Genomic DNA, 25,139 nt, shown 5'->3' with positions numbered 1-25,139 from the left:
CGAATGTAGTGTATATGTATGTAGCATATCTAGGCTCAAAACTGAGCTACAGACTTCTTTCATCTGAATAGCCATTTCAAGTGTTGCATACTGTCTTAATGATTCTTATTAACCTTCTTTCTTTTCTATATCTCCAGTATGTCTTTAGGGAACTGTGGAACCTAACAAATACTTATTTTAAATCTTTTTTGATTAATATTTATAGAACCAAGAGTTTGAAATCACACAACACACACATGTTCACATGCATACTAGTACAAATTGAGTTCCTTCAGTCAACGAAGTGAGTTACACCTGAGGGCACTTGAAGCCCAGTGTGAAGTGACTTGATCAAGATTACCCAACCAGCTGGTGTCATACCTGCAATCCAGGTCTTTTGATTCCAGTCAGTGCTCTTTTCACAATAAAACACTGCTTTCTCTGAATGTTATGATAAACTTGTGTGTCAGTGAGAAAAATGAATCAAGATTCATCTCCTAAAGGATAGTTAATGAGAAAGGAAGCTTAGGAATTCTGGGTGTCACCAGCCTTGCCCAGATGACTAAGCCACAGTTTCTCCTGTCACTCTTGAAAGTTGTGCTCCTTCCATACAGTGACTTCCATAATTGCGAAGCATGTTGGTGAGGTCTTGGAGCCAGGTAGTCACCGGTGCAATTTTCTGTTGTTCCACCACTTACCAGCTTGCTGAGCCTTAATTTCCTCGAAATGGAGATGATAATGTAATCTTCACAGAGTCATGAGGATGGGTGGGAACCTGCGTAAAGCATTTACTAGCATGTCCCAGGAACCTTTGCCCTTTCCCCTTGTGCTCAGTTGCCTTATGTTTTCAATCTCTGCACTGTGTTCTATCATATCGGTATTGACCTTAATAAACTCTTCATTTTGTTCCTATAAAATGTGCATTCTGATTGGATGCACCTTTCCCTCTCAGCTTCATAGAGCAATTCTTTGTCGTTAAATAGCATTTTTAGTTGTAGTTGATCATTACACTATTGGACTTAAACCTAAGTATTTCCTTGAAAATAATTGCATATATGATTTTATTGTTTCTTCTCCAAAGTTAAGAGATAATCAAGTAGGATTTGAGCCATTATAAGTCAGAATTAACAGATATCCTTTAAGTTTTGGAGTAAGTAGGAATTTGAACAGCATCTCCATACAGAAGTTTTCCTTAGGGAAAAATGTTTTGAACACTTCTAAGATTATAATTCTGACCGTTTCGTTGTTTTGTGTTATAGTGAAAATGCCTCGTGTAAAAGCAGCTCAAGCTGGAAGACAGAGCTCTGCAAAGAGACATCTTGCAGAACAATTTGCAGTTGGGGAGATAATAACTGACATGGCAAAAAAGGAATGGAAAGTAGGATTACCCATAGGCCAAGGAGGCTTTGGCTGTATATATCTTGGTAAGTGTGTGACTGCTTTTAATGATCAATCCAAAGATTTATATGCTTTCTTATGAAAATGGTTTCTCAATTATGAGCTATTATAGGATGTTCCTAATAATCTGCAGTCAATAGTTTCTGATTAAGCAAAAATGCATCTCTGACGTAGGAGTGGAAATTGTTAATGCAGTCACAACAGAAAGGGAGGATAAAATAGCTGTAATACTGTCATTAGTGAACACTAGGACTTTAGATTTTTAAGATACTTTATAGAATCTTAATCTCTTTTGAGACCCAAAGAAACCCATGTACGTATCTTTCCCCTCCCACCTCCACCTATGTGGGATTTATTCCCTCCATGTTTGTCTGATTTGGAGGTTTGCAAATCTTTTATGAGTGTGAGTTTCTTTTTTCTTTCTGTGCAACCGTCTTAGCCATCATACTGGAACTAGGAGAATTACCTAGAAACTGCATATTAGGCCTGATTAAATGTGTAGATAACTAGCATACTTACTCTGAAATTTTTGGGGACCCAATGTGGAATCCTGAAATTCTGTTAGGTTAACTAAATCATGGACTTAAAAAATATTTTGCCTGACTGCTTCTAAAGCCGTCTGCTTCACCAATACATATTAGTAGTGATACAGTGCAGTTCATATTTGCTTCTGATTTTTCTAACTTTTCCATTCCGTGTTCTCTACTTATAATCTCAGATTAATTAATTAATTTCTGCCATGGAGGTTTATAAAATTTTATTTTTAGCAATATCTTACTCAGTATACTAATAATACGACATAGATTATTGTCACCTGGGAACTTGTTAGACCTGCAGATTTTTGAGCCTTACCTCAGACTATACGAATCAGAAACTGTAGGGAGAGGGCCCAGCAGTGTTTATTCAAGGTGATTCTGATGCATGCTAAAGTTTGAGAACCACTGGTAGGTAAAAGATCACTGGTCTTACTCAAGAGGAGTCCCACTTCACCTGCTCCAGGAGCAGTGGGCTGCCCTTGGTCAGTTGCAGTTTCTGGAGCTATCTTTATGAAACATAGCTTGAAATCTAGTGCTTTATCATATTTTATGCATATGATTCCTGTCGGCCAGTAGTACTCTTTTTGTGAAATATATGTTGATTCTCTGGTTTTGTTTAGAGCCAAACCCGTTCCAGTGAACTAGGCTGTATCTCTGATTTATGGCAAAAATCCTTGTAAACCATCAAAGAGTAGTGGCTATATTAGCCAGGTATATATTTTTGATCTTGTGGTTGAGGAGAGATGGTAGATTAGATAAGCTGTCTTTACTACAGGATATGTGGACTTATGCCATCCTGTATTAATAGAAACCTGTCTCTGAAAAAACAGGTTCTTCGTTTTACATTAATTTACTTTTGTAACCTTTTGCAAAGTTAAAACTTGCCTTGTGTGTGTCTCATCTGTTTTATCTGTATTTATCATCGAAAGGTGCCATCTAATAGTATTTTTAATAGGCAATGATTTGACCTCTGTAATAAAACTTTACTTTTATAAGGTTGGGATGACTAATCTGTAAAAGGAGGGACTTGCTTGAGTATTGTCGCCTCCGGTCTCTCTCTCTGTGATACACTGAAATAGCCAGATTCAAGATCATTAGCAGTTTGTTAATGAATTAAAAAGATTGCTTTTGAATTTTCTTTGCATTTTCTTTTCTGTAGCATTTGATACTGTTTATCTTTGTTTCTCATAACAATTGCTTCCATTATCTTTTATGATAGCATACCTTTCCCCTAGTTTTCTTTCTGCTTTTTTGGCTGTGCTTGGTCATCTTTATAGGCACTTCTGTGTGCCCCAGCTTTTCTTCTTAGGTTCACTTTTTATTCTATATATTCTTTCTGAGTGATATCAGGCTTCTCTTACTGTCTCTTTACCATTGATTTCCCTATCTTTTATCTGTAGCCTAAGACTTGATTTCCTGAGTCCAGGCCCGCAGCCACTGGCCTGTAAGGGATCTCTACTTAGATGTTCTACAGGCATTTCTAAAACTTGTATCATCATCTTTTATCTCCTGATCCTGTCATGAGGATTGTCTCAATGAATGACAGCCTTGAAGCCAGAAACTGGGCAGGCATTCTTGAGCATTCCTTCACTAATATCCTAGTTCCTTTTCTAGTCCTATTGCTTTACCTGGGTGACTTCTCAGATCCATTCATTTCTCTCCGTCTTTGCAGCCACTGTCCTGGTCAGGTCATTATCATGTCTTATCTGGACTCTGACTGTAGCGCTGAATCTTCTCTGTCCCAGTCTTGCCGCCTTGCACACCATTGTTTTCAGTATGGTTTTTATGACCAAGTATACTGATCAGATAGTATGATCATCCTGTTTCAACCTAAACCTCTCTGATGGCTCCCCAGTGCCCTTCAAATAAGGTGCCAGACTTTTAAAGAGTGGCATACGAGACCCTTCTTATACAACATTTATCTTCATCCCTTTTATCTCCTCAAAGTCTGTGCTTCAGCCGTCTTGCTGCCCTTTGGCTCTTGATCTTTGTATATGATGCTTTAAAATTTTTTTTAATATATTTTATTTTACATTGTTTTTGTACGAAGCCTTTGAAAAATTTTTAGTAGCTTTACTGAGGTATAATCCATATACTTAGACTATTGGTATAGCCTCTTAATTGATCTGCCTGCTTCTGCCCCTTGCCCCTATACTCCCTTCTCCACAAAGCAGCCCAAAGAAGTCTTTATTACCACAGTCTGATTTTGCTAATCCTCTTCCAGTGGCTCCCCATCTCATTCATAGTGACAGCCAAAACCTTTATGTTACCTGTTAAGCCCATCGTGTTTGTTCCCTGCTGCTTTCTGATCTGTCTCTCCTCTTCTGCCTCACTTAGTTTCCCCCAGCTACTTTTGCCTCCTTGTTTTCCAGACATGTCAAGCACACTCCTACATCAGGGTCTTCTTTTTTTTTTTTTTTTTTGAGATGGAGTCTCGCTCTGTTGCCCACACTGGAGTGCAGTGGCATGATCTTGGCTCACTGCTACTTCTGCCTTTGAGGTTCAAGTGATTCTCCCACCTCAGCCTCCCGAGTAGCTGGGACTACAGGTGTGTGCCACCACCATGCCCGGCTAATTTTTGTATTTTTAGTAGAGACGGGGTTTCACTATGTTGGCCAGGCTGGTCTCGGAACTCCTGACCTCAGGTGATCCACCTGCCTTGGCCTCCCAAAGTGCTGGGATTACAAGTGTGAGCCACTGTGCTCGGCCCACATCAGGGTCTTGGTGCTGTTCTCCCTGGGGTGCTCTTCACTCAGATACATACATGGCTGATTCCCTCCCTGCTCTCAGGCCACTGCTCAAGTAACACCTTGTCAGTAAGGTTTAGATCCCTCTTACCATGTGGCCACACTGCTTACCTTTCTTTCCTGCTTAATTTGTCCTCTGTAGCACTTCACACTGTCAAATGTACTTCATATTTTATTTCTGGTCTGCATCTTACCACTGAAATGGTGGCTTTGTAAGAGTAAGGATTTTTTCCTGTTCATTGCTAAATCTCTATTTCCTAGAAACGGACATTTAGTATGTACTTGGTAAATATTTGTTTAATGAATATGGGCAACCTTATATTTCTAAGTTAGTATTCTGGGGCAACTGTACTTCTTTATTTGCATGAAATGAAATGATAGCCACGTTAAAATTATTCTGATGGCAGTTGAAAGTTCTAGTGCCAACATCCTGAACTATTGGTCCAGATGAGTTTTTCCTAAACTAGTGCTTTTTAGAACTTTAGCCTCCTCATTTCTTACTCTTCAGGTGCTCCTCTTAAAAGAATTTCATAGTTTATTAAATTTAAGAAATGTATTACTTATCCTCTGGGGAATTCACAATATCCATTAGCATATCAAAGGCCATTAGTACTTTTGAATTAAAGAAACCTTTTAACTTATTTAACTCAGTTTCCCATATGTAATTGATAATCATATAGAAGAAACCAGAAATTGTAAGATGCATTCTAAATTCAGATATGTTAAAACATGAATAAAAGTCTTAAAATTTATGAAATGTACTGTCATGATATCCTGAAACACATACTTGGGAACTGAAGTGTATTCTATCAAGGGGTTACAGATACACAAACCTAAATATTAATATATTTATAATATTACTTGTTCTGATATTAAATATTTTACTTTTTTAAACAGCTGATATGAATTCTTCAGAGTCAGTTGGCAGTGATGCACCTTGTGTTGTAAAAGTGGTAAGAAATATTTTAGCTAATTTGTTTCTTTTCTGTTGATTTGGTGTAGTATTTTGTAAAATGCCTTTTTTGATTAACTAGAATTAAACTGTAAGATACTACATTTTTAATAACTTAAAAAATATTTAATAAGACACAAAAGTAGCTTTATAGTTTTAAATCACTTGAGTGTGAAAAGTTCCTCTCATGAAATAAAATGGCACTGGTATTCGGGGGTAAATGAATGAAAGCATAGAGGCATGCAGATGTGGAATAAAAATACTCAGCTCATTTAAGAAATTTCAGCTACTTTTATGGATGCTTTTTATATTTATATCCTATAAGACTATACTAATTTAATATAATTTTATTGTATTTTATTTTGCATTTGCTTCTGGACTTGGTCAGTTTTTTCTGTTTATTCCCAATTTTCTTTTCTTCCATTTTAGTAAATTAAATTATTTATTTTATTGTGATTGTTGGGCCTTTTTTGCTATAATAATGTTGAAATTAGTTTGTAATGAGTAGATTGGCGACATCCTATCTGACATAAGCATACTTCTAATAGCCAGATCCATTTATATGTTAGCGAACTAGAAGACATTTTAACTACTATTTTTTAAGTCAATTATGTACCTTTTTGCTTACCAACATTTGTTACTCCCCTTCTTCAAAGTTATTTGATACATGTGAAGAATATGTTTTGGTTAAATAGAAGAACCAACAGGATGTATTATCTGGGCAAATTAACATGTAACTCCTCCCTTTTTCTCCTATGGGATACATGTATTAGGGTTCTCTAGAGGGACAGAACTAATGGGATAGATGTACATATGAAGGGGATGCCCCCATGATTTAATTACCTCCCACCAGGTCCCGCCTACAACGCATGGGGATTATCGGAGCTACAATCCAAGATGAGATTTGGGTGGGGACACAGCCAAACCATATCAACCAGAACTCAGGAATTAGAATTACTCTGAATGTTTTCATTTTGTTTCGTTTTACTCTCTTTTATATTTTATCTCTTAGGAGTTAGGAGTCAGCTTTTTTGGACCTTTTTAGTGATTTTTAAACTTTTTTAAAAAATTGGGGCATAATTTTTACAGGGAAATACATAGATAGAAAATGAACAGTTTGAAGACTTTTGACAAGCACATATACCTGTGTAATCCTCACCTCTTAATATGTAGAACATTTCCATCATACTAAAAAGATTCCTTATGTTCTTATTCAGTCAAAACCCTACTCCCTTGCACCCTTGGAGGCAACCACTTGAGTTTTTTGTTGTTGTTGTTGCCTTGAATGAGTTATTCCTGTTCCAGAAGGTTATGTAAATGGTATTAAACAGTATATATTGTTTTGTAACTTCTTATGCTCAGCATAATGTTTTAATGGTTCATCCATATTGTTGGTGTATCAATCTTTGTTTCATTTTATTGCTCTCTTGATAGACATTGGGGTTGTTTCCAGTTTTTGGTATTATGAATAAAGCGTCTAAACATTCTTGTACAAGTGTTTTTATGGACACAGGTTTTTATTTTTCTTGGATAAATACTTAGAGTTGCTGGTTTATAGGGAAGATGTCTATTTAAACTTATAAGCAAGTACTAGGCAGATTTCCAAAATGGTTGTGCCCTTTTGCACATTGGCCAATAATATATGACAGTTCTGTTTGTGTCCTCTTCAACATTTGGCATTGTCAGGTGTGTGTATTTTTTTTTTAGCCATTACAGTTAGTATGTAGATGTGACTTACAGTTTCAGTTTGCACGTACTTGATGCCTAATGATTTTGGGCAGTTTTTTGTTGTGCTTATTGGCCATTCATGTATTTTCCTTTGTGGAGTGCCTCTTCCGTCCTTTTTGCCCCTTTCCTCTTATTTTTATCTTTAAAAATAACTGGGTTGTTTTGCTTTTTATAATTGAGTAGTAAGAGAGTTTTTTTCTGGGTGCAAGTCCTTTTTCAGATACGTGATTTAAACATTACTAGTTTATAGTTTGCCTATTCATTTTTGAATGCTTTTTCTACATTTGAGATGAATCACAGGATTTTTCTCCTTTACTCTGTTAATGTGGCAGTTACATTGATTGAGTGTTGACTGAACTTTGTATTCTTAACATACACCCCACTTAGTCATGGTGTATTATATTTTTTACATAATGCTAGAATTGATTTGTGAATACTTTGTTAAGGATTCTTGTGTCTTTGTTCATGAAGGATATTGGTCTTTCATTTTTTTCCCCACTGTTTCTCAATTTAAAATTTCCAGTCTCATTGTTGATTTTGGTAGCAGAGTTCTGTACCTAGCACTCTGTTTGGTCTTCCCCCTTTGCCCTGTAGGCTTAAGTCTCCTCCGTTTTACTCCTAGGATCTCTAGGGGAAAAAAGCCAGGGCTGCCACGGACTCACTTTGTTTTCTGTCTCTTAGGGATCACAGTCCTCCTGTCCTGCCCATTGTCTAATTTCTGAAAATAGAAATTTTCTTTTTTTAAGTCCGTTTTTATCTTTGTTTGCAGTGAGAGGGCTAACTGGGTCCCAGCTATTCCCTCGTGCAGGGAAGCGGAAGCAAAGCGATGCCTTTCAAGTTGTGTCAGTGCTTTATTTCTCCTGCCTCTTTTCATGATGGCCTTTCATTGTGGATTTTTCTTCTTTTTCATTTATGGAATAACATTCTTTTTGGAATATTCAGCCTGTTGCTGAATCAGAGGAACTGAAGTTCTTACTATTAAATTGGGTCATTTGTATTTAATTGCAGAATATTGTGTGATTTGTTTTTGATAATACAAATTAAAATATTAAAATCTATGGGTAAGATGAGTTTCTTCTTAGGCTCATTAAGAGTTCTGTTGTGAGAAGAAAGCAAGTCTCCTTCTGACGTCTTATAACGTTGAAGTTCAAATGATGTGGTTACCTCTGACCCCTTGCAGTTAGTTGGCATAGCCGTTTCTGTGTCTTGGAAGGAAAGTGTGCCAGTGTCATATCTTATAGGTGGAATGGTGTATACTCATGTCTTTTTTTATTCTGTGTAACTTGAACTTTTTTTTTTTTTTTTTTTTTTGAGACAGGGTCTCGTCCTGTTGCCTGGGCTGGAGTGCATTGGTGCAATTATAGCTCATTGCAGCCTTGATCTCCTGGGTTCAAGTGATCCTCTCACCTCGGCCTCTCTAGTAGCTGGGACTACAGGCATGCACCACCATACCCGGCTAATTTTTTTGATTTTTTAGTAGAGATGAGGTCTTGCTTTGTTGCCCAGGCTGGTGTCAAACTCTTAAGCTCAAGTGATCATTCCCTCTCAGCCTCCTAAAGTGCTGGGGTTACAGGCATAAGCCATGGCACATGGCCTCTGAACTTAAGTTGTATTTTATCTTAGAATGATGTGCTTCCTTATTGCAATTAGAAATATTTCTGTTGTTCTTCTTTATTGTGAGTAATTAGAAGTATTTCTGTTGTTAGTCAATGTAACTTTACTTTTACTGCCTTTTTAACTTACATGGTTAAGAAAAAACATGGCCAGGAACAGTATTTTCTATATGCTTAAGGTAATGAGTTATATTTTTAAGTTTAAGACCAAGTACCTAGTTCAGGACTGTGTATCTCCTGTCTCCTAATTTAGTTCTGTTTCCATTATCCTTTATTATTTCTTCTCTTTGTAATTAGGACAGTGATACTCAGTTGATTTCTCTTTTGCATTTAATATTTTAGTAACTTTTTGGATGTTACAGTTATCCTAGAAGAATGTCATAAACAAAACAATACTACTGACCAGGCGCGGTGGCTCACGGTTGTAATCCCAACACTTTGAGAGGCTGAGGCAGGTGGATCACATGAGGTCAGGAGTTCAAGACCAGCCTGGCCAACATGGTGAAACCCCTAGCCAGGTGTGGTGGTGTCTGCCTGTAATCCCAGCTACTCGGGAGGCTGAGGCAGGAGAATCACTTGAAACTGCGAGGCAGAGGTTGCAGTGAGCTGAGATGGTGCCATTGCACTCCAGCTTGGGCCACAGAGTGAGACTCTATCTCAAAAAAAAAAATAAATAAATAAAAAATAAAACAAAACAATAATATTACTGACTTTCTCCTTCCCTTTGAAGGAGAAATTTGTAACTTCTGTTTGCTTCTTTTCCCCTAGCACTTTCTCCTGAATAAACACCTACAGCACTCGTTGTATTAACATTTATTTTAGTTTCATTCTTCTTATGCCACTAGTTGTTTTTAGTTTTTTTAAATGTGTTTATTCTGTCTCTCTAACTGAATTTTAAGTTATCTGATAAGGACCTTGTCAATAAAGTTTGTTTTCCCTATTCAGTCTTTAGATGCTTATTTTATTTATTATTCTTTTGAATACTTTTTAGCCATTAGTTGTCCATTGCCTTTATACTACTCTTTTCATTTACTCTCAACTTCCTGATGTCATTCACTTTCCTGTCATTCACTCTCTGTACCATAGAGAGCAGGCCCACTCATAATTTGCCTTCTCACAACTTTATAATATTAATAGTTGAAATGTTTCACCAAATAACATGTAAAATGAGTATCAGTTCTTTCTGGTATTAAAATCAGAACTGTTTATGAAAATTTCATTTAAAACATTATGGGCTATTAAAGATCATGTTTTCAAAGAACATGTACTATTTTGGGAAGTTTTATAATTTCTAAACAAGCAGGATACAAAGTTCTATATATAGTATGAAGGTTGTCTTATAAAATGGCTATTTATGAAGAAAATACATCAAAATGTTTCCATATTTTCTAAAATGAGCATTATTTTATCATTAGAGAAAAAACTTGCAAATGTTACGAAATAAAGGCAAATTGATTTTCTAATATGAAATTTTACTTAATAATGTAATAGCATATCAAACAGTAGTTCCCAATCCTGGTTGTAGAGTATAATCAGAATCTGGGTGTAGGGCCTGGTTATTGGTATTTTTAGTAAAGCTTCCCAGGTGATTCTTTTGTGCATCAAGATTGAGAGCCACTGGTAGAATCTGGCACACAGAGCACCTTAATTATTTTAAATGGAATCATGTAGCTGGCACATTTTTATCTTTGTTTTCAGTAGGGGTTTGCAGGTACCCTGTGCTGCTGGTAAGGGTTTCTAACTTAATGTGGATGCTTTGTCAAAAAATTGATTATTGCTGATAATACATGTATCTGCCTTATGAAAGAGCTCTAGATAGTTAACCCACAAATTTCTTATTTGGCATTGGAGTGAAGTTAAGACATACCCATTCAAGGTAGATGTTAGGCACATATTAAAAATGTTCTCACATGTACCAAATGATGGTCTCTGGTTTTGTTTGGTGCCTTAATCCTTGACCTACAGGACAGACACTGTATTTTATTTCTGAAAGTAACTGTGCAAAGAGAAATGTTGGATAATGCAACGTTGTGTTTTCTTGCTGACAGGCTTAATACGAAATTAGTAGTTCTTTGAATTGCACTTACCCTTAGTCATGTCAGTAGCAGAACTAGAGGCAGAGGTCAGGCATTTGGATGGTATCCTAACAGGTCATTGTACTGTGGTCCTTTTCAGATGTGAACTGATACGAATCTGTATTTCACAGTTCCTTGGAAAGAAGTTTGCAGACTGATGTTTGATTTTCCTCACTGATGTTATGAGAAGTGACCTGAATTTTTAATTCATATATCATAATTTTTTGGTAGGAAGGAGAAATTTCGTACAGCTTCATTTTTAAATGGCAGCCAGTTGCTTTTAGCTGGTGCCATTGAAATATATCACATTTTAATTTTTTTTCTGTTGTCATCTTCGTTTTGACACTTAGAAGTCTTAAAGAAACGTTTAGTGATATTCTAGTTAAAATGTCAGTCCCAATTTCTTTTCTAAATCTTGGCTATTATAGAGTTGGCAAAGTATTTTAGATTTGAAATATGTTAATAAAATTTTAGTTATGAGTTAAGGTATTTTCTTCAACAGGAATAGCTAGCTTTGGCTAGAGTGCAATGCCAAGGAAGTAGCTCCTTTATTTTGTGATAATGGAAGTTTATTGGATTACAAGAAGTATGAAATGAGCTCAGAGAGCCTTCCTTGTAGCGGGCTTTCATTATAATAGCCTGATTTATATGGTTGATTCTCATTATTATAAGTTTAATAAATTATTGCCTGAAGGAAAACTTGAAAGTTAAAGTTGATATGATATAGGTTGAAACTGAATAAATCAGAATTTTATACTGATTTGTCTTAGGAAAACCTCTTTCAAACCTGAATTATATAAATGAGCTATTCCAAAGGTAAGCTTTGGAGAGGAACTTTACCAGAATTTCTCCTTTTGAATTTCTTTTTCTTACACTGATTCTGTGATTCCTACCGAAGACCTATTCTTAGCCATTGGCTGGAAACATTGCAAGTGTCTCTTTCAAATGCTTGCAAGTGTCAAGCTATTATTGCTGCTAGGAAAGGAGCCATAGGTTATAGAGAAACTTGGGTACTGAGTCCATAAGTTAAGGAATCAGCACTCATACTGATGAATATGTTGGTTAGTTCCTACTTCTTAAGGAGTTGATGCATGCCAAGCCATGATACTACTGCCTTCCAAGGTTAGGGTGAAAAGTATGCTTACCTGTAACAAATAAGGCAAGCTTATTTTCAGGTTGTGATCCAAGTGTTAACGTGTGTTGTCCATTTATTGTTAAATGCTCATTCATAACTGCCTGACTCTGCAGATTGGCTGATCCATTTTTCTGTAAGTACTTTGTTTTTATTTTTGAGACAGAATCTTGCTTTGTTGCCCAGGGTGGAGAGCAGTGGCATGATCTCAGCTTACTGCAACCTCTGCCTCCTGGGTTCAAGTGATTCTCCTCTCTCAGCCTGCTAAGTAGCTGGGATTACAGGTACTCGCCACCATGCCCAGATAATTTTTGTATTTTTAGTAGAGTTGGGGTTTCACCATGTTGGCCAGGCTGGTCTTGAACTCCTGACCTCAAGTGATCTGCCCGTCTTGGCCTCCCAAAGTGCTGGGATGACAGGACAGGCATGAGCCACCGTGCCCGGCCTTCCTCTAAATACTTTAATTGGGGATTCCTATTTTCTGAATTACAAGAAATCGGAGATAATTAGAGCAGAGAGTATGGAGTGGTTTTCTACAGTTGAGGGTATCTTGAGTGAAGAAAAGGTGAACATATTTGAAGTGCTTGCAAAAGTCATCTCTAGTAACCCAAAACTATAAGTTGACTCTCATTTAAGGTAGTAGGCCTCATTACTCACTTCCCCCAATGCTCTATTTAACTTTGAACTCCAGTTACACAAGATATTCTGCCCAAAATAATTTTTTTCATGCTTCCTAAAAAGAATAGCAACCCTAAAATTAGTTTAGAAATGTTAGCTTCCTCATTTGAAGTTTTCACTGCTTTAAAAACTTTTTTTGATTCCCAGTAAATAATGACCAACACAAAATACCAGACATTAAATAAATACTAATTTTAATCAGATGAAATTTACTATTTTAAAAAGTCCACAGAATTATAAGATCTTTTCCAATCTTACATATTTATTTAACAAGGCAAAACTGCTGACAGGCTGTTATTTCTTGTTTGTGCAAATAGGTTTTTGTGAATGTATGTCTCTTTAGTAATAATTTTAATTGTTAATATCTCTAAAAATATAAAATGAATGTAGTCCATAACATTGGTAGAAAACAATTGTTAATGAGCCCCATGTTCGGTTTGACAAACGTAGGAATCTGTGTCAGAAAGGAAGGATGCAGGTTAGTGGACAGTGCATGCTTGTTCAGGAGATGCAGAATATGGGCTCTTCTTTGTGGTAAGGTCTGTTTTTGCCAGTCCTGATAAAGTAGATATAAGCGTAATGAAAACAGGAAAGGAATGGGATTTTGGCATTAATTGGTTAAATTAGGTATTGAAATTTTATTAAATCTGAGAAATATCTTGTAGCCCCTTGGTGATACAGTTAAGATGGTTGCTCATCTTTGCTTAAGGGAAAGCTTAATAAAGATGAAAATTAGTTTAAACATTTTTCTTAAACTTCTGCAGGCTGAGCTATGTATCTGATTTTGTATAATTTATCACTTATAGAAATGGAACTTGAGCAATATAAGAAATATAGACTAATATTTCTCTAAACATTTCTAAGGATTTTGACTTAATCTTAACACAGTTATAAACTTAAGTATCAAAATTACATTGGACAGAAAAATAGATTTGTTGGTCTTTTTTGAAGGTTCATTGAAAATATCTCAGTAATGTTAACTACTGCTAGTACTAATTAACTCTTATATTTTAAGGAACCCAGTGACAATGGACCTCTTTTTACTGAATTAAAGTTCTACCAACGAGCTGCAAAACCAGAGCAAAGTAAGAAATACAGTACACATACGTTTACACTTTTAAAATGACCAGTTTTTTGTTTTAAGCCAAGACCTAGAGCATTATATCTTATTTTATGACTCTTTGTTATTTTTTTGCTTTATAAATTCCACTTACATGGGATTTGTTTGAAAGAATTCTGGTCTTTTAATGGATTTGTTGCATCAAGATTTTATCTATATAGATATATAGAATGAAGTTAATAATAAATGACCTATGATTTAGGAAATATTGTTAAACGCTGAGAATTATTGATGAAATAGAACAGGATATCAAGGTAGAGAGCCAGAACCTCTCCTAGTCACTTTGGTCCCTTCTGTCCTTCTTCCATGTCTCTTAGATCTTGATATCCTGGTTGAGGACTTTTATATTGAGGAAGAAAAACCTTTTAGATTGGTATGAAAAATAGGTCTTCCTGTAGAAGCAAGTAAACATTACATAATTAGAGAGATAAACTGTAATTTCAGGATAGTCCACCCCTGTATTCTCAGATTCCACATCCTCAGACTCAACCAACCAGGGATAAAAAATATTCCAGAAAAAAAAAAAAAAACTACAATAAACAATAACAATTCAATAATAAAAAATAATACAAATAAAAAACTAGTACAGTGTAACTATTGACATAGCATTTACATTGTATTACATATTATAAGTCATCTAGAGATGAGATAAAGTATATAAGAGGATGTGTGGAGGTTATATGCAGATATTACACCATTTTATATGAGGGACTTGAGCATCTGGATTTTGGTGTCTTGAGGGGTGGGGGTTCCTGGAACTAAGCCCCTAGAACAAAGGAATGACTGTGCTGTAGTTTTGATTAAAAAAAAATGCTTTTTGTAGATTTTTCATTTTAAAGACAATTTTAAGGTCAGGATAACAATTTTGTAGGTTAATAAAAATGTTTTCATCGTAAAATGCTTTTCATTATTGGTTATACTGTATTCTTCATTTTCTTTTTTATGAATACAAGTGAATTCTTATTGCATATATAAATACATTTTGCTCTTAATGATTTTTTAAAAAATTATCATTTATGTATAACAATTGAAATCATGAAGATCTGTTTTAATTTGTAGTTCAGAAATGGATTCGTACCCATAAGCTGAAGTACCTGGGTGTTCCTAAGTATTGGGGGTCTGGTCTACATGACAAAAATGGAAAAAGGTAAAAATATGTATGATTTGTCTTTCTCCTTCCCTTTTGCAACATTCACTATTTAGTTGGTTTAGTCAGTAATTATTTACTGATCACTTACAATATTACTAGGCCTCCCTCTGGACTATGTGGAGTGTATGTGACAGAGAGGAATAAGATATTATCTCTGTCCTCTGCTTTCCATAGCAGCAGGCTATGATGCCCTATTAGAATAGGGGTGCCTCTCTAGTCAGGGGACTTCTGCAGAGCAATATCAACTGACTGGAACCCAACCGACAAGGAGGAACAAAGCCAAACACCCTGCCTTTTTTTCCTCCTTGCCCTTAGAAATAAACAAACAAAAACGCCTCTGTTCTTTATGCAAAAGTGAGCCCCTTCAGGATTCAATTTGGTATTTCATGTTGGATACATAATCTGCCCACACAAGATTAGGCACACCCTTTATGAGGGTTTTAGTCTAGCTGGTGAGTGAAAACAAACATGTCTGAAATAATTGGAGAACAATTAAGTGCTAAGTTGTATAATACTGACTTATGTGTCTTAGGAGTTCTGAGAATGGAGAGAATGAATTCTTTGGAATAGTTTATTTGGAGAAAACCGCTAATACTTTGGTTCATAAGCAGCACTTGATACATATTTGAATGAATGAATGGAACTTCATGGAGTAAAGCTTTGGTAGCTGAGACTTGATGGGTAGATTTAGTTTGGAACTGGGGATATATTGCTTAGGATGATTTCAGTTGCAAGTAAAGGAAAACTTTGACTCAGGCAGTCATCAAGGGCCCAGGTTCCTTATCTTGCACCTTTGCCCTCCTCATCTTGGTTTTGTTCTCTGTTAGTTCTCCATTGTGTGGTCGCCAGGTGGCTGCTCCATTTCTAGGCTTCACATGCAGGCACAATACCCAAGGGCAGAAAATGGTATCTATCCTGTGTTGTGAGTTTCACTTTCCTGGCAAAGAAAGCTTTCCCAGGAGCCCTGTGGCAGACTTCCTCTCACGTTTTCTTGGTCAGAATTTTATCAATACTTAAACCATTGACTGGCAAGGACAAAGTGATCACAGTGATCCATGTGGAAAAGGATGGAATGCCGGAACCAAATTGGTGCTCCGTTAGAAAATATTGAGAGGAGGGGTAGTAGTTGGGTAGGCAGCCAGTGTTGTTTACTTGGGATCCATGCCTCTCTTAGGGAGTGTGGGGATCCCTGAAGTCACTTTTAACATTTTATTTTATATGGTTTTGCTGGGATAGCAAAATATATTATAGTTTTTATAATATTTTCTGGAGAAATACTATAGAGCAAGGATTAGTTAAGAGCAAGGATTCTAGAGCTAGACTGCCTAGTTTTAAAACCTTGTTTTGCCCCTTAAAATGTGTGTGACTTTGGGCAATTTTTTGCTTTAATTTACTCATCTGTGAAATGGAGTAACAGCTACCCACTTAATGATGTTTGAGTATAAAGCTACGAGAGTATATGTAAAACATAGATGTTAGCTTTCGCTCTCAAAAGGGTCTTTAATTGCTTAAATGTTAAAACCTACTGGTTTAGAAAATCATTGAGGAGGCAGAATAGCATCTTAAGTGGGAGATTAATGTGAGCACAGGCAGGATAGACTTGTATTCTACTGTATGACCCAGTGGCCGTCTTCCTCGAGCAGAGGAAGAGGGCATGCGTGTAAGAGAGAAGGAAATAAACTTCGAGAAAGAGTCGGTGGCAGATAATGAAGACCCGTAGAGGAAAGAACAGTTTGGAACCAATGTATAGTAGGTAGTCAGAAGCTATCACTTGTTCTTGAGCAAGGGATGAGGTGACATGGTGGTGAAAGTGGCATTTGGGAAATGGTTTACATGGTGAATTAAAGACTGTCTAAAGGGGAGTAAGACAAGAAAAACCCTTAGCAATGACTTGCTAGGAAGCAAATCTATTTGACTGTGTGCTCCAGTATACAATAGTTATATTCCTAAGGAACAGTACATATGAAAACTACATTTCATAGAGATGATTGGAAGAAAAGTGTGCCTGGGGCTAGAGCATTTTTAGATTTGGAATAACAGCCTTTTCCTCTTTCCATAATTTCAGTATAAACGTCTTAAAAAAAAAACCAAAAATCCAAGTATGGTAGATTGCAGCAAAACCTAAACACCAAACAAATCTAGCACTAGATTGATTGTTCCTGACTCCATCAGGTGTGGTTATGGGCTAGTTAACTTTCTGTCTCTCTCGTTTCCCTATCTGTGAGATGAGGATAATAGTACTTACTTTATGAATTACTGTGAAGATGAATTGAAAACATGTAAATTGTAAGGGGCACAGAGTAAGTGCTGAGGAAATGTTTCTTGCAGTCATCATCACTGTGATTATCATAATTGGTTTCATTTGTTTATCTATGATTTTTGTTTGTCAGTGGTGGTATTTTGCTTGGGAATGATGGTCTTTTTAAAAGTAGCCCACACTGTCATATCACATTTTACCATATACATCCTTACCACCCATTTTATGATAAAGTTCAGAACCAATTAAACAGGGCTTTTGTTTGTGTGACTCCTGTGAGGTGACCAGGGACTAAGTGGGTCCAAGGTTGACTCTGTAAGCTGACTGACGAGGGCACTGCTGGAAAGAACTTCACTGGTGTGGATCAGAAGTGCTTTAGAGTGTGATGACAAATGAGAACACAGTCTAAGTCTTAACTCACCACTTACTAGTGATGATTTTACCTCCCAGCCCATTTCTTCTATAAAATGAGGTTGTAGAAATGTCTCCTTTAAAAAGATGGCATTAGTCATATATCAGCCATTGATTTACTTTTTAGGTTGAAGCTCTTAAAAAGAATCATTATAGGTCTTAGAAAGTAAAGAAATAGAAAGTAGATTATTCTTCCAGCCCCCTCCTGTGCCAGACATGCTTAGTTTTCTTTGTAACTCATTTGAATTAATATGTATGTAGGGCTTAGAACAATGTTAGCTGCTACCATTATTAAATTATTTACACTGATTTACATTTTTCTTTTACTTGTACATTTTATCCAAGTCTCCAGAAAAGTATACATCAAAGGTTTTACTTTAGAGGAGTTACTTAGAAATAGCTTTCATTTTACTACTCAATGGTAGAGCCATCTACCATTGAGTAGTAAAATGTGTTTGGCTTATTGTTCACAAAACCTTCATATAAAAGGTGCTTACTGAATACATGTTGAGTAAAGGATGCTAATAAGGGGTATCACAGAAAGGAGTGTGCTGCCTTGGACATATAGTGGGGTTAGACAGAAGAATGTGGTAATGGTTTCTGTGAAATTTATGGAATCATGTTTCAGTTGATGTTTATGATTTGGGTATGGTGACAAGATTAAGGGCTTAATAAGAGTGGTGGTAGGGTGATTTGTGAATAAAAACAAAGACCTGTGTAACAGAATTTATTAATAGACCCCATGTTGAATTAAGCAGTTGTGTTTTAGCCACCTTTCAGGCTGTTACAGAGGTTGTATTTTTGTTACCTGTGTATTACGGGTTAAGTATCCCTTATCTGAAATGTTGGCACCAGAAGTATTTTAGATTTGGGATTTCTTAAGGATTTTGGAATATTTGCATTAATACCTACTGGGTTGAGCATCCCAAATCTGAAAATGGGGAATCCAAAATGCTCCAGTGAGCATTTCCTTTGAACATCTTGTTGGCACTAAAAAAACTTTCTAATTTTGGAGCACTTCTGATTTCAGATTTTCAGATTTGAGATGCTCATCCTATGTTATAATCATTACACACATCACCTATTTAGTAAAAGCCAACATGTATATGTGCCCTGGTCTTATCTCTCAACCTTGCAATACCTGTTATACACAGGAAACCAGGAAGTCAAAGTTACCGTTTTCACTTTATTATCTTACAAGCCAAGGTTCTAGGAAATCTTACATGAATGAATATTTTGTCACTAATTTTTTTTTTTTTTTTTTACTGAGATGGAGTTCGCTCTTGTCGCGCAGCTGGAGTGCAGTGGCTCAATCTTGGCTCACTGCAATCTCTACCTCCCAGGTTCAAGCAATTCTCCTGCCTTAGCCTCCCGAGTTGCTGGGATTACAGGTTCCTGCCACCGTGCCCGGCTGATTTTTGTGTTTTTAGTAGAGACGGGGTTTCACCATGTTGGCCAGGCTGGTCTCGAACTGCTGACCTCAGGTGATCCATCAGCCTCGGCCTCCCAAAGTGCTGAGATTACTGGCGTCAACTACCGCGCCCGGCCACCACTGACTAATTTTTAACTTTGGACAAATCACTTTACCTCCAAAGACCTTATTTTATTTATTAAAAGATGTTTAGACAAGATGATTTTCTAATTTTCTTCCAGTTCAAAACTGAATAGAATTCTGAGTTACTTGTTCAACGTCTTGTCTTTTAATGTTAGTCAACTCTTCCTTCCCTACTGAACTTGTCATATTGTTATCATAGAAGCCTATAACATATAAATGGGATTTTTGTATCCTACAGACATTTATTTCAGTTAATATGTAGTGCAGTGGTTAAAAGCATGATTTTGCCACATACTAGAGGACAAATTATCAGTTTTCTTCTGCTGTTAAATGGGTATGATAGGAGTTACCTACCTTAGAGTGATGTGAGGTTTAAATGCGTTAATAACATTTTAAGTACTTATAGTAGTGCTGTGCACATACCAGGTGTTCAGTAAATGCTAGATGTTATGGTGTTGATGATTCATAATCTTCCTCATTGGAGATGTCCTGCTACATTCTGAGTGTGGTTTTGGTTTTTATTGATTTACTGAATGATTTCACCGACAAATTAGAATCTGGAAAACTATTGAAGATAAAAGTGGTCCTCAGAGCAGAAGCTAAGCAGTGTTATTGCAAATAGGTGATGCTTTTCTGTACATACTGAAATACAACATGGTTATTGAATCTGAGTTTTGGGTGTTGGAAGTGACCTTAGAAAGGGTGAGTCCCTACTCTCTCATTTTACTTCTGTGGAAATTGAGGCCCAGGAAGTAATGTGACTCGGCCAAGGTGACATAGCTGCTTTATGGCAAAGCCAGTTATCTTCATGTTTTTCCAGGATATTTGTTTTTCCCCACATCTTGGCCATTGAGTGTTTAATGTACAGTCCTTTTACGCCATTTAAACAATGGTATTGAATCTGGCTCTTGTTAAAGCATCTCACGAGAATCTTGATTTTAGCAGAATGTTGTTACTGCTGAATTATACCTTAAAAATAGAGAGAAACAGTCACAGGAAGGAAGCTGATATCCAGAAACATGAATTAATTTTAACTATGAGAAAAATCGATGCTGTCATTTTTATTCAGCTTGTTTTATTTTTACTGTGAATAAACTTGTTGCTTCTCTCTGTGAGCATTATCTTAAATTGAATAGTCTCCTGAAACTAGCTGCGACCAGGAAGAGGCCCTCCAGGTAAAAAGCAGGACCTGAAAGCACTCTCAACTCTTGAGATTTCTAGTTGGGAGAAATTGTTGCAAATGTTTGTATTTCCTTTTTAAAGAATACTTCTTTACTAAACACTGTCTTGAAAAAATTACTTTGAGAGTACTCATTGCAAAGTTGGTTTTCTTGAATTGTATTTTGTTCATTGGCTTTTCATATTTGTCTTCAGTTACAGGTTTATGATAATGGATCGCTTTGGGAGTGACCTTCAGAAAATATATGAAGCAAATGCCAAAAGGTTTTCTCGGAAAACTGTCTTGCAGCTAAGCCTAAGAATTGTATGTGAGCTATGTTCTTGTTTTTAAAAAAATTGTTTTGAGTACAGTAAAGGCTAGTTTATGTTGAAGCTTGGTCCTCTGCTGGCTGGTGTTAGGTACTGCATTAACTTATTCTGTATGATACTTTCATAGCTGGATATTCTGGAATATATTCACGAGCATGAGTATGTGCATGGAGATATCAAGGCCTCAAATCTTCTTCTGAACTACAAGAATCCTGACCAGGTAGTTTTATAACTTAAATTTCTACTATTTAAAACGTGTTGTTTGAAAATAAATATGATTGCTTTGAACTTTTGAACCTGTGTAGAAGTTTTACTTTTTGAAGTAGATATGGTAATAATATTTCTTCTTGACACTTTGATCTAGTTAACATTCTACATTTTTGATGTGATTTGTTGGCACTTTATCAAGTTGGCTATTTTGCCCTAAATAATATTCAGAAGAAGTGCTTGTGATACAAAATGAATTTCAAATAGCTATTTGGGGGGTGGAAGCTTAAAATTATATAGTACACCAATGAATTATATTTGCCTGTCTGCTTTGTCACTTTTTTTATTCCTTTGTTCAAGAAATCCATCAAATATAAGTGTTCTATTACTTGGAAAATTTGGTCTTTAACATGTTGATTATTCAAATCAATTGGTTTACAGAAATATCTTAGCTGTCTAAATTTGTATACCCTTAGTGTTTGGAATTCAAATGTGCATTTTTTTTTTTTTTTAGCTTATTACATTCCCTTTGTAATTTGTACTTTCTAAGGAAAGGAGAAAAGCTAATGTTATTATACCTTTATTTAGGTCAGTTTAGTTGAAGTAGAGGGATCTATACAATTTTCCTGTATAACTGTTTTTGTGATTTCGGTGAAAGTAAGGTTTAGTTAACATTCATACTTAATGTATGTTCTCACTTCTTTCTTGATCTTATATAAAAAGGAAGATTTAAACATTTTAAATGTGTTTGGGTACTTTGATTATTGTAATTATTTGTCAGTACTCTGTACTTCATTCTTTCTCTCAAATGTACCTTTAACTACCTTTGCTTAGTTTTTCCTTTGGCTCTCATTTCTTTTTCTGTCGTCTCATGTTTGCTTCCCTTCCTCCAATGTCAGTTATGGTGGATATAAGGGAATCTATATAAGTATAAAAGAAGAAAGTTACTATACTATTAAGAAAGTGTGCTAATGGAGAAATCTTAAAAAGGCAATCATCAAATTCATCTCTGTTCTTTGTAGCCATTTCTTTTTAGATATTTCTAGGCTAAGAACAAAGAAAACACAGCTGACAACCTGAACAATAAGGGTTCCATTAATTGAAATAGGCTGGACTTGTACAGTATAATAAAATACAACTTATATCACTTTGCAGGTGACTAAAACATGCTGCCTTTGTTTATATAGAAATATTTTTGCAGCTCTGTTATCCTTCAGACATATGCTTTGGGTGGGATTATTTTTCCAGTGTTAGATGTATGTGCTAGATCTAGCCACATATTTTTACTTCAGTTTCCTCTTGTGCCCAGATGCATGCATTTGTGACATTTACTCAGAATTAGAGATGTAATATGTGGCTATGGAATAGAAGAAGGCCAAGTTTATTAGCTTTGTATGCTAATCAGACCCACATGTATATGCCCACAAATAAGTATGTATATAATATTAAAATTTACTTTTAATCATGAAGACTTGGCTTTAGAATATAGTATTTAAATATAGATAAAAGCCTGATCTAACAGTTGTTTAGATCATTATTATGATGTATGAAATGTTTTTATAAAGTAAATTGAAATTTGATTATTTTACAAGTGAAGAAACAGGAATAGAAGGTAACATATCATGTGTCAGCATCATTAGCAGTCTTCTACTGGGTGTGCTTTTCTGTGTGGAAAGTAGCAGTTGTATTGTAACAAGTATTGACGGTTTGCTCTGTGCTCAATTTTAGAGTCTGTAAGATAAAGTATAAAATGTATAATTTTCGTTCAAATTGAAGAGACAAGATTAATTACAAGTATAACATATACTTATCTTAAAAGAGTGTATAAAGTCAAGTGATTACACTATAGCTATGTGGTCATTTAACATTTTTATTAAAAATAAAAAGCCTTTCAGAATTAAGTATTTGCTGTTGTTTGCATTTTGGATCTAAATTGTTTGGAGTGTTATGGAATGACCTTGTAGGTGAACCCACCTTCGGATGCCAGTATTTTGTTTCTGTGCTTTAAAGGGGTATATGTGCTGTGATTTTGACTTTAATTTGTCTTGGTGCTTGGAAATTTATAGGTGTACTTGGTAGATTATGGCCTTGCTTATCGGTACTGCCCAGAAGGAGTTCATAAAGAATACAAAGAAGACCCCAAAAGATGTCATGATGGCACTATTGAATTCACGAGCATCGATGCACACAATGGTGTGGGTATGTCAGTAGTACTGGAGTGAGAAATAGACTGCTAATGTTTTCACCCAGATTCCTACGTAGTTCTTAATTATGCATAAATAAATAAATAGATAGATAAATAAAAAAGAATTGAAGAAGCACAGTGGCATGCGGAAAGAAGGCAGAGGTGAGACTCCTACAATTGTATTCGAGGACCATCTGTATTCTTCTCTCCTGCCATTTCCTCGCAGCCTTCAAAGATAACCAAGAAGGTGGTAGTGGTTCATTCAGCTGCCATGAGGATTTCTTTTTGGTTTTATTTAGTTTAATTGGAATGTTTGTTTTTGTGTTTTTTCTCAAATTTCTTATGTATCTACAACTTTATAACAGCTAACTTTTATTTTGTTACCTGTTAAGTTAGTTTATTTCTTCAGCAGTCGTTTCTTCTGTGCTCAAAGCTGTGGAAGAACTCAAACACCCAGTTCTCTGGGCCTCTTAATAGCATATAAAAATTTTAAGAATATCTTCAAGTTTTCCAAAGGCAGTATTGAATATATCATTGTTTTGTTTCTAGACTAACAGTCTCCGCTTGAAACCCTAAAATTTACCAATTTGGGTTTTAAAGTCGATTATTAGTTGGAAGTTAATTGGGAGGTAAGCTGTTTCTTTTATACTGTCCAATGTTCAATACCTAGGTGAAATGCAGTCAAAATTTTATGATGAAAAACAGACTGTGGAGTTGACTTGTTTTACGTTATTACTTTATATATACTTTAAATTATACATTAAAAATTATTTCAGTCTACCTAATGTTCTTCTCTTGCATTTGTAGCCCCGTCAAGACGTGGTGATTTGGAAATACTTGGTTATTGCATGATCCAATGGCTTACTGGCCATCTTCCTTGGGAGGATAATTTGAAAGATCCTAAATACGTTAGAGATTCCAAAATTAGGTAAAGGAAAACTTAAGTTATTTCTAGCAAAATCATGATAAGCCAAATGTTTTTAGTCACAATTTCTTGATAGGAACTGTAGTTTCAATTGATACTGATATAGAAATAAGAAAGTACTGTACTTGTTAAACAGTAAGGTTCCTTGGTCTTTTATTTTAGAAAAATGTCTGAAGCATATTTAGGATGTAGCACAATATAGCTTAATGTGCTATATATTTTTATTCCATATTAACATATGACATCAAGCTTCAAACAGTGACTCATTCTTTAATTTTTAACAGATACAGAGCAAATATTGCAAGTTTGATGGACAAATGTTTTCCTGAGAAAAACAAACCAGGTAGGAAATGACTTCTTCAGTGTTAATAGGGATTTTGTTTTCTGGGGATAAAAAGGCATGATATACATGGAATAGCCCTTAATGTAAGATGTTAGGTGGTGGCCAGGCGTGGTGGTTCACACCTGTAATTCCGGCACTTTGGGAGGCTGAGGTGGGTGGATCACAAGGTCAGGAGAACAAGACCATCCTGGCTAACACGGTGAAACCTCATCTCTACTGAAAATACAAAAAATTAGCCAGGCGTGGTGGCACGCGCCTGTGGTCCCAGCTTCTCGGGAGGCTGAGGCAGGAGAATCGCTTGAACCCAGGAGGCAGAGGTTGCAGTGAGCCGAGATTGTGCCGCTGCACACCAGCCTGGGTGACAGAGCGAGACTCCATCTCAAAAAAAATGTATATATATGTTAGATGGTTTGTTAAATGAATACTTGAGCCTCATTCAATTATTATTGAGTGCTTTTAGCAAAGGAAGCAAATTTCATTCATCCATTAAGTTAGTAAATATTGAGGCTTTATTGTGTGCCAGGGACTGGGGGTACATCAGTGAACAAAACAAATATCCCTGCCCTCGTGAAGCTAGCATTCTAGTTGGAGGATTTTAGATAGTAAACACATGAGCAAAATTTATATGTTCCCCTGGTTAATGCTGTGGAACTAGAAGAA

General features: G+C 35.9%; 1 protein-coding gene across 10 annotated transcripts in view; it reads left to right on the top strand.

Annotated features, from left to right (window-relative positions):
- VRK1 (VRK serine/threonine kinase 1) overlaps window positions 1–25,139 on the top strand; it is a 368,204-nt gene that overhangs the window by 35,037 nt on the left and 308,028 nt on the right. For all 10 annotated transcript variants that reach the window (XR_010122334.1, XR_010122330.1, XR_010122331.1 and 7 more), the window contains exons 2-10: window positions 1,239–1,403; window positions 5,558–5,613; window positions 13,854–13,923; window positions 15,018–15,105; window positions 20,706–20,814; window positions 20,947–21,039; window positions 23,093–23,225; window positions 24,019–24,139; window positions 24,421–24,479. Coding sequence is in view for 5 of the 10 variants with exons in the window: in XM_055288237.2 (XP_055144212.1) it covers window positions 1,244–1,403; window positions 5,558–5,613; window positions 13,854–13,923; window positions 15,018–15,105; window positions 20,706–20,814; window positions 20,947–21,039; window positions 23,093–23,225; window positions 24,019–24,139; window positions 24,421–24,479 (889 nt within the window). In the remaining 5 variants the exon portion in view is untranslated. The remainder of the gene's footprint in view (window positions 1–1,238; window positions 1,404–5,557; window positions 5,614–13,853; window positions 13,924–15,017; window positions 15,106–20,705; window positions 20,815–20,946; window positions 21,040–23,092; window positions 23,226–24,018; window positions 24,140–24,420; window positions 24,480–25,139) is intronic.

This window comes from Symphalangus syndactylus, chromosome 8, assembly GCF_028878055.3.
Source record: "Symphalangus syndactylus isolate Jambi chromosome 8, NHGRI_mSymSyn1-v2.1_pri, whole genome shotgun sequence".
In the NCBI taxonomy this organism is placed as follows: Eukaryota; Metazoa; Chordata; class Mammalia; order Primates; family Hylobatidae; genus Symphalangus; species Symphalangus syndactylus.
This window is presented reverse-complemented; position numbering and strand designations above follow the sequence as displayed.